We start from the raw sequence: 13,597 nt of genomic DNA on the forward strand, positions 1-13,597 counted from the left end.
CAAGCGGCAGGTATTTGGTGGGACTTTATACGTCCTAAATTTCAAAAATGTCACCTTTTCTCGGGAAACGCGGTGTCGACACACGGGAGAGCGATGATTATTTGCCGACGACTGATTAAAGATTGCCTTAAAGACAGTTGTTTGCAAAAGCATGTTGGCCGACCTCATAAAACGAAGACACGCGATAGGATGGTTGAAAAAGGATTTGAAAAGACTAGACATTTTGCTATGCGTGTCGTTTGATACTCTTATTCTGGCTCGATCATGTCTTGCCGCGCATAGAGATTTTGATTGTTTCATTTTCGCAGGCACGGCAATGCCTTTAAACTCGCTACTCAAAACATGATTGCAGAGGTTGTATAGGAAGAAAAATAAATGCACCGTGCTGTGTTCAAGAGACAGTTCGTACGGTCCACTCTCCTAGCTGCTAAGCATTTTTCAAACTTTGCGATGAGAACTAGCGCTAGGTACATTTCCTCCGTTATTTCATCGCCGATTTAAGCCGATATGCATTTATCCCTGAAGCTAACGACTCGGCTCCTGGAGCAGCACCAGTGTGTGCTGAAATTAGTGCGCCCTAAAGACTATGGGGTAATTTTGCTCTGCGAACATACTGCGCTTCAATTCGAAATAATTTTCGTAGTGTAGGGAAATGTTCACATACGTTATTAATACGTCAGCTTTCTTTTTTTCTAGATGTAGATCGTTGGTGTACAATAACAAAGAAAAGAAAATAATGTGACATGGAAAAGCGGTGTTTGAATGCTTACGAATAATTAGGCGATTTTTGGAATTACTGTGCAATTTCGCTTTTTTCTTTTGTGTCCGGGCAAAAATTCAGCTTGCTGAGCTCACCAAATATTTGTTTTTATTTTTGTCGACCCGGACATCCCATCTGCTCTCCTTAATTTTTTTCGAGGCTACAGGGAACAAGTAAAAATATCAGGTAGAAACTGGAAGCGCTTTTCATTCAACTGTATATACAGTCAAAATAAAAAAGGGCCGACATAGCTATGATAGTAGTATTACTTCATAACTAAACGTGTAATCAAGTCATATGTGCCGTGAGATTAATACGAATTGTGGTGTTTTATTTAGTGCACGAGGATAACCTACATAAAAGTTCGTTATGCCTCAAACATTTAGAAGTGTTGGCACTCATAAATAACAAGCGCCCTCACAAAAACATTGTTTCTGTTTGTCCGGAATTTTAATATATTATCTGCAGTTGCAGCTTGCCGACAAAACGTAAATCTCTGTCGGGCGTGAGGTCACAAAGAGCATGCCGGGCGATGTAAGACACAACGACACAGCAATGCGAGACAGAAGGCACACTATCAACGCGTAATGCTGCTGCTGCGAACGGAATTTAACTTCCATCTTGACCAAATTAAGCTCGGCCGCCGCTAATCGTGTTTATTTTTTAACAGGCGTAACATTATTGCTGGTAAATGCCTTATGTGGAGCGTGGAACGCCGATGATAAGCCCACACTTCGAAATAAGCGGCCCGAAAGCCGGCGTCCCGCGGGCCGCGCTCACAACAACCACTCCCGGAACGGTGGCGCCATGGTGGCAGTATTTGGTTCTAGGCGCACTCACGCCTCTTTGGAGGCACGCGGCAGGACGCACGTCAGTGCGCCTTTCATCCAGCGGCCGTGGCAGTGACCTCGCAGGCCTAGCCGCGTTTGCCTCGTTTCTCTCTCCTATTGTTTGGGGACGGTGGACGTTCGGTCATTCTTCCCGCTAATCACGAGTGGTGGCAGGTATTTCATTGTTGAGGGGGATCTTGCTGCGAAGTTACTGCGATACTTATAGACGAATGGAGCTACCGACAAAGCAAAGAGGAATCTAGAGCAGTGATAATCTTTAGTAACGGTGACGACACGAAGGAAGACGACGGTGGTACGCCGAACACAGAAGGTGAAAGCATGTTGAATACTGATGTTTTGGTGCGCATGAAAAAAATTCCGCGCTTTCATTGCTCGGCGCAATGATGTATCCGATAAGGTGTTGTGCAAGGGGAAAAATGTAGAGGCATTCATAATCGGTTGTGCGTGCTGTGCGCGCGAAAAGAAAACGGCTGATTTCTTTAAATAAATTTGCGGAAGTGAGCGCAACATTTTTATTGCAGAGTTTGCCTTTCTGCACACGCGTCTACTGCTAACGTACGTAGTTTTCATTCCTAGGTTTGAGCACTGGCTTGCAACCACCAGTGTTTATTACAACAATTTTTCAAAATAACGAATCATTTACGGTGGTCCCGCGTGATTCGTTATATCAAGATTTGGGTGTAGTAGCTAAAGAGGAAGAGTAAAGGCCCCTGATGGGCATGACAAGAGGAAACGCTGCAGCTGAAGACGGCATAATCGTGGATCATTGAATAGCGGGAGGAGATGTTTTGCTGCAAAAACAAATGCCAACCTAGTTCCCAAATCTCTCACTTGCAAGAAAGCAGATGCCAAAAGATCTGAAGAATTAAATACCTATCAGCCTAATGTCAGTTGTATAAAAGCTGTTTCCTGAGACAAAAGGTAACTTAATAGGCGACAGCTTAGATTTTCAACCTCTGGAAAAGGCTAGATTGGAAAAGGCTACACTACAATAGATCACATTCATGTAATCAAACAAGTAACACAAATATTTGTGGAGCATAATAGTATTTGTAGACGAAGAAAAAGGCGTTTGATTTATAAAGCGCTGCAGTAGAGCTGGAAGATTCGGAAAATGAAGAAATAGAGGAGACCTCTCTGGGCCTGCAACACCACATACATGACTGATGTACCGCAGGAACAACCATTCACAAGAAACGCAGTCAGAAAAGAGGTACAAGAGGGAGATTCTATCCCGCTGAAAGGGTTCACAGCAGGTATGGAGGGGTATTCAGCAAGGTTCAGTTGACAATGGAAGAAAACGTATCCACCAAGAATACTTCACCCATTTCAGGTTTTTATATGACATTCGCTTACTCAGTGAGTCAGCAAAGCACGCCCACAAATGCTTAAAGAACCACAGCCAGAAAACTTGCCCGGGGGGCTACAAAGAAATATCATTAATCCAAATTAATCGCAAATAAGTATGGTGAAAGCGTTCTCTTCAGTTAGGTGTACGCAACGCTAAAACAAATATTGATTGATTGTAGGGTTTAACGCGCCGACGCAACGAAGGCGATGAAGCGCGCCGTAGTGGAGGGATCCGGATTAATTTTGACCATCTGGGGTTTTGAACGTGCGCTGAAATCTGGTACACACAGCGTGTTTGCTGCTAAAACAAATAGAAGAGTGTAAGTACCCACGAAAAATAGTCGATGTTGATCCAAACGACGAGAAGGAAATACGGCGAAGAATTGGTATGAGCTGGGCTATATTGGAAAGTAAGCTACCTCCACCACTATAAAAACCTCCGTCACAAAAAAAACATACTAGGCAAGGAATGCATCGTCCCAGTGATGATTTATGTAGAAGAAACGCGGCGCCTCACTAAACAAGAGATAGCGGCTCAAGGGGCCATAAAACCAGGATTCATTGAAACGAATTATGATTGAAGTTACCACCCGGGACAGGAAATAAGTCTCTTGATTCAGGGGCGGAACTGGAGATCCCATGGATGGCTATAAAATCCGCGTTCGAAGGAGGCTAAATGGCTTTGCTGCTCTAACACGTCTGCGCTCGACAGAAAATCCACGGCCATCTCCACTATCGTGAAACCTGAGGAGGTGCGAAGCATGTAGTCTATAAGTGTATTCTTGGCGCCTTGGTGTTTCTGACCACGGAGATGAAACCATTGGGAGGTAGAGCTATACAGCTGTGCTGTAAAGATATCTTGTCTTTGAAGCACCGAGCTCTCTTCTCTACCGCGAGGTGTAAATGAGTGTCCCGGTGTTTTTTTCAGTATTCGTTACGAAGCGCTCCAGCGCGATGCGTGACCGAGTGTCCCGGCGTTTTTAAATGGCAGAGCACTAAATAAACTCGCCTTGTTGTCGTAGCTCGCTAACGGTCGATGCGACCGCCCGAATCAGGCGGCACAGTGATATAAGAGACCCAAGTAGAGCCTTATGCACCGTAGTCAGCAAGTCACGCTGAGGCTTTTAAAATAAAGCGGAATAAATGGTGATAACCGTTCGAACCTCGTAATCCGCTGGCGCTTGTCATACATCTCCCTGTTGTTTAGCGCAAAGAAAATTGCAGGTACATTTCAGGCAAAATCTACGTATATAACCGGCAGCCCTCGCGTTTATGTAGTTACGCACGCTCGTTGGGTTGGTTTTTACCATAGTAAGCGAGAAAAGCGGCCACGCAAGAGAAAAGTGGCGCATTCGTAATGACCCAGAAAGGCTCCAGCCGCGCAAGAACAGAAATTGTGCGTTCGAAATGCCGCAGAAAGGCTCCAGCCACGCAAGAAAAAAATGGCGTGTTCGAAATGACGCAGAAAGGCTCCAGCCGCGCAAGAAAGAATTTACACCTTCGAAATGACGCAAAACCGCTCCAGCATTCGAAATTAAAGCAAGCACAAAAATACCAGATCTCCTGCTCACGCAGTTTCAGGCAGGGGGCGCGCGAGCACTGCGAAGGCGGGAATTGAAAAATAATTGGGTGGCAGCAGTCAGCGGATAACGGCGCTGCAGCCCATTATGCCGAATCACTGCTCTGCTTTTCTGGCAGCTTTCACATTGAGCGGAACGGCTTTAATTTTTCTAGAACGCATTACGTTCTATCCCGATGCGTAAACAAGTTTCCCGGTGTTTTAGTACCGTGACTACAATAGACGACGATTACCACGGGGGTTGCGAAGACAAAAGTAGACACCAACAGCCCCAGGCCGTTTGGGGCTTCAGCTCTAAAAGGAAGCAAAAGAGCTACCATGAACGAAATTGCCGCCACGAGCGGAGTAACCTCTATAGATTCGGTTTATGCGCACGTTGTTAGTGTTCCGATCAAGAATGTCATTATAATTTTTATGCTTACGGGCAGTTTGAGATTTGTTAGAGGATTTGGGTCCAAAATCTTTAGCGTAATAACGGAGCCAATCTAATACAAAGTATTGTAGGATGACAAGCTTGGCAGTGTCTTCGGCGGAGTCGTAAAATCACCCTCTACCTGAGCGTCAATATTACCACCCAGCTTATCCCCCTTTCCTCCCAACGTAACGGTCGTTCGCTGCAGTGGCGACCCGTTGTGGCGACATTCTGCTTATTGCTGCAGCGGCTGCTGTGCCGTGTTTTCAAAAGGTTTATATCAAACTATTCAGCACTGTTTACTTTAAATGTTGTTCACTAGTGACTTTACGGGAGCATACGACACGTTGAAACAGAATTTTCTGGAAGTAAATTTTAATTCCAGTTGGCCGCAAGTAAAAGAAAAAAAAATCTAGGTCTAAGGTAGGCGTAACAGTCAATGTCTGGCCCCAACCACAATGTAAACTAATCGAGCCACTTACTTGTCCGTCATCTCAGCTACAAGTTGAATACAATCAAGGTGATTTTTCAGGGTCAATTCGCAGGCAAGACGAAACGAAGGAGTGTCGTTTAGGAACAAGGTCTAGGCACCGGACAGCTGTCACGTCGGCAACAAATCGAAAGCCCTTCTGTTGCGGCGAATGAAGAGCCAAAACGGAATGGCATCAAGCCTAGCTCTACGGTAAGTGCTGTTCTGTTCAACATCAGACGTTATCTCTGCTAAGTGGACCCTGTACTGCTCACACTACTCCATAAAATTGTTGATAAGCCGCGTTCTTCGAAGATATGACCGATGCGTTATCGCACATGGAGGATCAAGTGCTCCAGTGAAGTGTTTGGGAGTGAACCGTATAAAAGTCCTTGTCTAGTTCGGGCGCCAAAATAATGTGGCCTAGCAACTGGATATCGTTCATTAGGTATAACGTGTTTACCTTTATTGTGTTTTTTTTTCACGCCGGGCGAATTGACTTGGCGCGAGGGGCATGGGCAGAAACCACGGAAGATTCTTTTTTGTTCGCGCTATTATGTTTATCCGCCGAGCCCCTGGAGCAGGCTCATACAAATGCGTCTGTCACCCCAAAATAGCTTAAAGCTGTATTAACTTTCGAAGGAGGATTTCCTTTCGTTCGTTTGAAAAACTGGCGGACGGGGACCAATGAAATATAAACGAACGTGATTGCTGCCATGGGAATGCCCGAACCGGACGGGAGCTGGAGGTCAGTCAAGGGGTAAAAGATACGGAGACGGCACCAGACGTTCTGTCTACGATGGTTGCACTGCTCAAAGCTTTTGCACCAAGTTTCCGTTCGTCACACGCCTGACCCTGGCGGCTCGGCGGCTGGGATGCGTCCATGTATAGGCGACCAGGCATTGTTATGCGCTTGACGTGTTTACGAAGCAAATGAATTTTGGCGCGCGGGGCACAATCATAGGCGTGCACGGTATTGACAATGCTTCAAGACGAGCCGCCGGCAACCAATGACCAGCGCCAGGTTTGCTTTTGGTTAATTTTAATATGTGTTGTATTTGTGTTTTGTGGAATACCTTTGCGGAACGAGGGGGAGAGAGGTGTCACGTTACTATTTGGCATTCTCCTAAGTTTGGTTTTCACTGTGCCCAATCAATGGCATAGGTTGGAGTAATCACTGAGCCATCCTCACTCTCAAATTGTGACGCCCCGTTTGTGGGCGGGGTTTTGGCGGTAAAACCAAGTTTGATGTTTTGGCACTGACACAGGAGAGGAGAGCAGCGAGCCCCGCTCGACGCTCTTGTTCGACGCCCGACCTCTTGTACGCGACTATGAGCCTTGTGAGTGTTAAATACGTAGGGTAAATAAACTGTACATATGATTAGGATGGAAATGAGGCGTATTTGCGATATTTACACAATTTGCAATGGTTGCATTCAGCAGCGCATAAACGAGCGGTTCGCAAGGTGGCATATCAACCTCCTCCTTTTCTTTCGGGAACCAAGCACCGTCCAGTGTCTCTTGTCGTCGTCGTCGTTTGCCTATATTTGGAGCGTCACGTAAATGACCCCGGCGGCGAAAGCACCGTCCCGATGTTGGCTATGAGTCACTATCGGCAGGCGTCCGATAGGCCTTGAGGCGAGATGCGTCCGACGAAGGATACGCGTGGGATGTGGAGGGCTGTAAAGAAGAAACTTTGCACGTGATATCCGTCACCTGTCGCAGCACCTGATAAGGTCCGGCGTAACGAGCCATCAACTTTGGCGAAAGGCCAACACGGCGAAGAGGCGTCCACAGGAGCACCAGAGAGCCAGGTGGTAAAGACACAGGGGCGGTGCTTATCGTCATAACGGGACTTTTGGGCCAACTAGGAATCGCACAACCGCACGCGAGCGACGTTACGTGCCAGCGCAGCCCGCGTGATGGCATCATGAGCATAGTCTGTCAGTGAAGAAACGAGAACAGGCAGTGAAGTATCCATTGGCAAAGCTGGTTCTCGACCGTACAACAGATAAAACGGGGAATGGCCGGTGGTATTATGGCGTGAAGAGTTATAAGCGAATGTGACACATGGAAGCACGGCGCACCAGTCTATCACCGCTTCCTTAATTGGGTGCGCTGTTAGAAGATGTGGGGAGTCGACTCAAGCGAGCAAACAACCCCACCGAATCTACAGGACACACGTGGCGAAGGGGATGGCCGTTTGATGTGCGGCTTTCGCCGAGCAGAGCGGTAAGAACGAGTCAGAGCCTTGAACAAATCAACAAACGAAAGATTTATATTTGGACAGGCAAAACACTGTACAGGCAAAACAGGCAAAACACTGTACAAGCACGAGGACATGTAACGTAAACGAGAGGGAACTTAGAACGAATACAAATGCGAGCAACTGTTCAAAATTAGACAAAATGATACAATCAGGAGCGTCAACAATTAGATATTACGAATTAGCGTAGTTAGCTACAAAGAAAACGAACAGTTGGATACACATGAGAGAGAGAGCGCGCCACAATAATTACCGACCGACCGGGCCGGACGATGCACCGCTGTCGGAGGCGATTCAGCTACCTGTGAAGCGTGGCTTCGTCGTAGGCACACCGTCAGAGATTAGAGAGTTTTAGCTGACCGTTTCTGACGGTCCGCTCCGCTCCGATAGCAAGCGGGAGCGCCATTGCGCATGCGTGGCACGCTAGCGCGCTACCGGCGATACCGGAGCGGCGCCCCGCTCCGCTAACCGGGGCCTCTTAGCGGACCGTCGCGGCAGCTTACGCTACCGTGCGGAACAACAACATGGCTGCCCCCGCGATGCGAGCGCGCTAGGGCGAACTTCGTTTTTTCAGTTGAAACACGACCAACGAAGCCACGAAAGCGCTTCCGAATAGGCAAAAGTGCCACACACCTCAAAGATCTTTAGAAGGGAAGCGAAAAACATCGACCGAAGCGCGGGGCTGCTTCTACGCAGCGCCGAGAAAGACAGCCTTGGCTTGGCTATTCCAAGGTTTATCGGCTTGTTTATTGATATTTAGAAAAATTATACCGTGTCAGCGACTACATAATACAAAAAAAGGTTAAATGAGGCCAAGAAACACAGTATTTTGGTGTGCTTGAACGACCAAATACAAATTCTTATGTTTCCTGTAGGATGAAGTTTCGGTTTACACGCGCGCGCGAAACGACCAGTCACGCGAATCATTCCCCATCGAGGGAGATACGGTTATCGCTTAGCTAAAAGCCTTTCGGCTGCTGACGCTCCGGTTGCGCTGAGCGTACGTCGGGAGCATAGCGGAGCGTCAAAAACGGTCAGCTAAAACTCTCTATTATCACGGTGATTCGAGGCCCGGGAGTATGTTGGATTCCTCCAGGGCGCGGGTCGCCGATGGTGTTTAGCACAAACTGGCAGAAGCCGTTGTCACATCACGACGTCCAAACGTAGCTAATATGATTCGGCGCGGATTCTCTTTTTATAACTCCCGGCGCGGAAAGAGGGGGCACGACACACAACGCGCCAGCCGCTGTCGAGCGCACAACTTCCCTCTTTCTCCCTTCTGGAATCATCGGAGCGCCTTAGCACTGGCAAAGCTTCGCGCCCCCCTCGAAAGAACTCGAAGCTTCAGTGAAAGCTGAGCGGCGGAGATTTTATTTTGGTATTTTCTTGCCAGCGAGCCACTGAGCGGTCCCGTTACTGCCGCTTCATTTGAGATAGTTCCAGTGCTTTCTCGGTGCGAATGGAACCGATCTGAATTAATCGGACGACTGTAACAAGAATTAGGCACTGTACATGAATATGAAAAAGCAATACGGTGCTTTTGGACATCGTACGCTCGAGTTTGTGACACAGTCTTTGTGGCCAGATGAGACATACATGGCCAGCATTTCGGGGAGTGTGCGATTAAAGTGCTCGGTCAGACCATTGGTCTGGGGATGGTATGGTGTGGTCAACTTGTGTCGGGTGGAGCAAGAGCGAAGCAGGTCGGCGGTGAGTTTGGAAAGAAAGGAACGACAATGGTCTGTGAGGAAACCCCGCGCAGCACCGTGCTGAAAACTGACGTTTTCTAGGAGGAATTCGGCAACATCAGTGGCACAGCTTGTTGACAGGGCATGGGTAATGGCATACCGGATCGCGTAATCGGTAGCAACCGGAATCCACCTATTGCTGTATACCGATGAACTGGCCAAGGAGGTACAAGGCGACGTGGAAGTATTGTTCGGTCGTGATTTCTACGGGCTGAAGGGGACCTGCGGGAGCACTGACAATTTCTTGTGGTGTTGGCCCAAGTCGCAAGCATTGACGTATTGTTTGACTGTCTTATAAAGACCAAGCCAGAAGAATCGGTGGCGGGCACGGACATGAGTGCGCGCAACACCGAGATGGCCAGCCAAGGTGGCTTCGTGAAGCTCTTGAAGGCCATCTAGGCGCAAGTGTTCAGGTACCACAAGGAGGACGTGAAGCCCATCCGAGCGGTAGTGGCGACGGGAGAGGACTTCCTCACGCATGAGGAAGGCTGGTAGCGATGGGTCAGAGGGGTTCGCATTCGAGGCGTTCGATGATTGCGCGCAATGAAGAGTCACGCCTTTGCTATTGGCCCATCTGGAGGGAATCGGATATTGTAAAGAGGTAGGCATCGTCAGCGCTGTCAGTGGTGTCAGGCGTACAGACGGGGTAACGGGATAGACAGTCGGCGCCTTTGTGCAAATATCCAGACTTGTGAACGACGTTGAAGGTGTATTCTTGTCGTCGTAGTGCCGAACGATCAAGCCGCCCGTTGGGGTCTTTTAGATACGATAGCCAGCAGAGCGCATGCTGGTGTGTTACTACGGTGGAGTCGCAACCATACAAGTACGGTCAAAATGTTCCGGCAGCCCAAACAAGCGCAGGGCACTCGCGTTCCGTGATGGAATAGCTGCGTTCTGCCGGTGGCAAGAGGCGGCTCGCGTACGCAATCACCCGCTCGTGACTACACTGGACTTGGGTGAGTACAGCACCTATGTCATGGCCACTGACGTCAGTGCGCACTTGCGAGGGAGCAGAAGGGTCGAAGTGGCCCAAGATTGGTAAGCTGGTCAGAGTGTCGACGAGGAGAGAAACATCTGCGGCTTTCTCAGGGCGCCAAGCAAATGGTGCATCGTTCATGAGAAGTTCGGTAAGTGGTTTGGGGATCTCGGCGAAATTTCACGCAAACCGGTGGAAATGAGAGCACAAAGCGACAAAACCGCGCACTTCTGTTGCTGAGCGTGGAACAGGAAATTTTCGCACAGCGTCAGTCTTGTCGGGGTCAGGTTCCACGCCTTTAGTATCGACCAGGTTCCCGAGGGTGGTGATGTGCCGTCGTCCAAAGTTGCATTTGGAAGACTTAAGCTGAAGTCCTGCTCGGCGAAAAACGGCCAGAACGTCCAACAGGCTATGCAGGTGGGTCGGAAACATTGTATAAAAGACAATAACGTCATTAAGATAGCATCGGTAAGTCGACCATTTAAAGGCGTGCAGGAGAGAGTCCTTCATTCGCTCGAACGTAGCTGAGGCATTAGAAAGACCAAATGGCATTACTTTGAATTTGGGGATTGCGTCAGGTGTGATAAAAGCCATCTTTTCATGGTCCATGTCTTCTACAGTGACCTTCCAGTAGCCGTAGCGGTGATCAATAGAAGAAAAGTACGCGGCACCATGAAGGCAATTGAGTGCATTGTAGATTCTTGGAAGGAGATAGAGGTCCTTGTTTATGATTTTATGAAGGTGCCGGTAGCCCACGCAGAATGGCCAGGTTCCATCTTTCCCAAGGACTTGAGGATGGCTCAATGATGTCTCTGTTAAGCAGTTTGTCCACCTCTTTTTGTATAACAAGTCGGTCAGCCTGGGACACACGATACGACCGTTTGTTCATAGGGCTGACGTCTTCGGTGGTAATACCATCACAGATGATGCATGTCTGGTCCAAAGGACGATCACCGAAATCGAAGTGTCGCCGTATGACTCCACAATGCAACGCAGTTCTTGAGCTTGCGTTGGCGTTATAGCTGCTGCAATCATCTGAGAAAGTTCACAATCGTCCCTCGGAGGAGTCGGGCATGGTGTTTCAACATCAATTGGAGGTTCGCTAATGGTTGCTGCGGAAACGTCGTAATCACAAACCGGCGCCAACGTGGCTAGTGTCATACCGTGCGGAAGAACCTGTGGATAGAAGCTGAAATTCAGCAAGGGCATCGTGACTTCATTGTTGATAACAGTCACTACGGTATGAGGTAGGCTCACGCTGTGCGTAAGCAGCACATCAATGATCGGTGACACTACGTAGTGACCGTCGAGAACTTGGGAGCTGCACGACAGGGGAACATACGTTATTGCTCTCGGTGCCAAGCGAATGTGCTGTTTGGAGGAACGCCTCTCGTCGGGCGCGTCGTCGGGGGTCGGTAAAATCGGCATCTCTAGGCGAAGGACACTGGTACAACAGTCAATGGGGGCGGCCTGCTCAGATAAAATGCCAAGGACAAGGATCAGGTCTTGCGAGCAACGCTGAGGCACCCTGAACAACACAGTCGTTTGACGACCAGCTACAGTCACACGAGCAGAGCACATTCCCATCACGGCAGGTGTCCCTCCACCAGCGTGATGTGTTGTTGGAGGTGTCACAACTGCGTAAAAAGCGGCGAAGATGAGCACTCATAACACATAAATGCGCTCCTATAGCGATGAGGTTACTGACAGGAACGCTGTCAACTTTAACGTCCAGTAAACTGTTCCGTGTAGCCAAGGTCAAGAGCGGATTTTTAGGCGTGGTCTACAATGCAATGTCACCTCCAGGAGCTGAATTACCTAGTTTTTCAAAGGAGGTCGAACGTAGTCGGACGTAGGGTATTGGCGGCGATGCTGTGGTGAGCGGGACTCGTGGCGTTGGGGAGTCGGCGAAAGGTTGAATCTAGTGGGGGACTGTTAAAGTTGGTCGTATTCAGATCAGGACGGGAAGAGAAGCAGTTCTGGCGGTCATCAGAGTAGCCAAAGGGTGGTGGAGGACTATAGTCGGAGGAACTGTTGCGAAAGAACTAGACACGGCAGCTGCGACAGTACCGGGCAATGTGGCCAACTCTGGACTAATTGAAACAAATTGGTTTATCGTCCGGGGTACGCCACTCAGCGGGGTTACTGCGTGGGTAGCGTGAAGGACGTTCGTTGGGGGGACCGGGCGACATGAACCCTTCTCCGAACGGAGACCTAATCGTGCAGACAGGGTGAAGGCCCTTGTTGGCTATTTGGTCGCGGAAAACGGCATGGATGACGAAAACGGGGTGGACGTCATTCCGATCGGGCATGTATGGCACCGCAGTAGTAGGGGCCATAGCCTCCAGCTCTCGGCGTACTATTTTGGTGATCTTCGACGACGACGGAACGCGATCTTGAAGGCGGGGAAGGCGTGCATGTAGGTTGCCATCGTCACACGAAGAGGTCGCTGGTGTGTGTGGAAGTCGTGTGAAGTTGTCGGCTATACGGCGTCCTTTGGCCTCCTCGAATCGGCGACATTACTAAATGATGGAATCTACAGTGGCACAGTCTTTGCATATAAGAAAGTGGAATGCGTCGTCCGCAATGCCCTTCAGTATGTGGCCCAGATTATCGGCCTCCGGCATTGTGCTGGAAGCCTTCGAGCACTGGGCCAAGACACCCTGGATTTATGCGACGTACGATTCGGTAGTCGTCTGGGGCGCGATGCCAGCTCCTTGCGGGCCGCAACCTCGCAACCAAGAGGCTTTCCGAACACTTCTCTCAGCTTTGTTTTGAAGACTTCCAAGCTGGTCAGCTCAGTCTCGTTCGTCTCAAACCACTTGCGTGCAGGAATCTCCTCTATTAGGTAAGGAGATGACATTCGCGAGCGTGATGGCGCGATCCCATCTGTTGTGAGCGCTAACACGAACGAAGAGGATGAGCTTGTCGTCCACATCAGTGTCGTCCGTCCTGGTGAATATGCCAGGCTCTCGGGGATAATACACGATGATGAAGGGGGTCGTCGACGCGGTCGCTCCACCACCAGGCATTGTTACGAGAGGAACAGAGCGGAGCGTCCACTCCGAAGCTTCGTGGTGGGTGGAGTACCCCCGGGCAAGCGGTACGGGATTAGGTGTTGATACCAACTCCGCGACCTCCACCACAATGTTGGGATGAAAATGAGGCATATGTGCAATATTTACA

General features: G+C 49.2%; 1 protein-coding gene across 1 annotated transcript in view; it reads right to left on the reverse strand.

The window, feature by feature from the left end:
* The window catches only part of LOC144167282 (uncharacterized), a 75,831-nt gene extending 70,201 nt beyond the window's left edge, over positions 1-5,630 (reverse strand). The window contains exon 1 of the mRNA XM_077696604.1: positions 5,435-5,630. Coding sequence (XP_077552730.1) covers positions 5,435-5,445 — 11 coding nt within the window. The 5' untranslated portion in view covers positions 5,446-5,630. The remainder of the gene's footprint in view (positions 1-5,434) is intronic.
* Between the last annotated feature and the right edge of the window lie 7,967 nt (positions 5,631-13,597).

This window comes from Haemaphysalis longicornis, unplaced genomic scaffold (assembly GCF_048455015.1).
Source record: "Haemaphysalis longicornis isolate Haplotype H1 unplaced genomic scaffold, Haemaphysalis longicornis Haplotype H1 scaffold_2, whole genome shotgun sequence".
NCBI lineage: Eukaryota > Metazoa > Arthropoda > Arachnida > Ixodida > Ixodidae > Haemaphysalis > Haemaphysalis longicornis.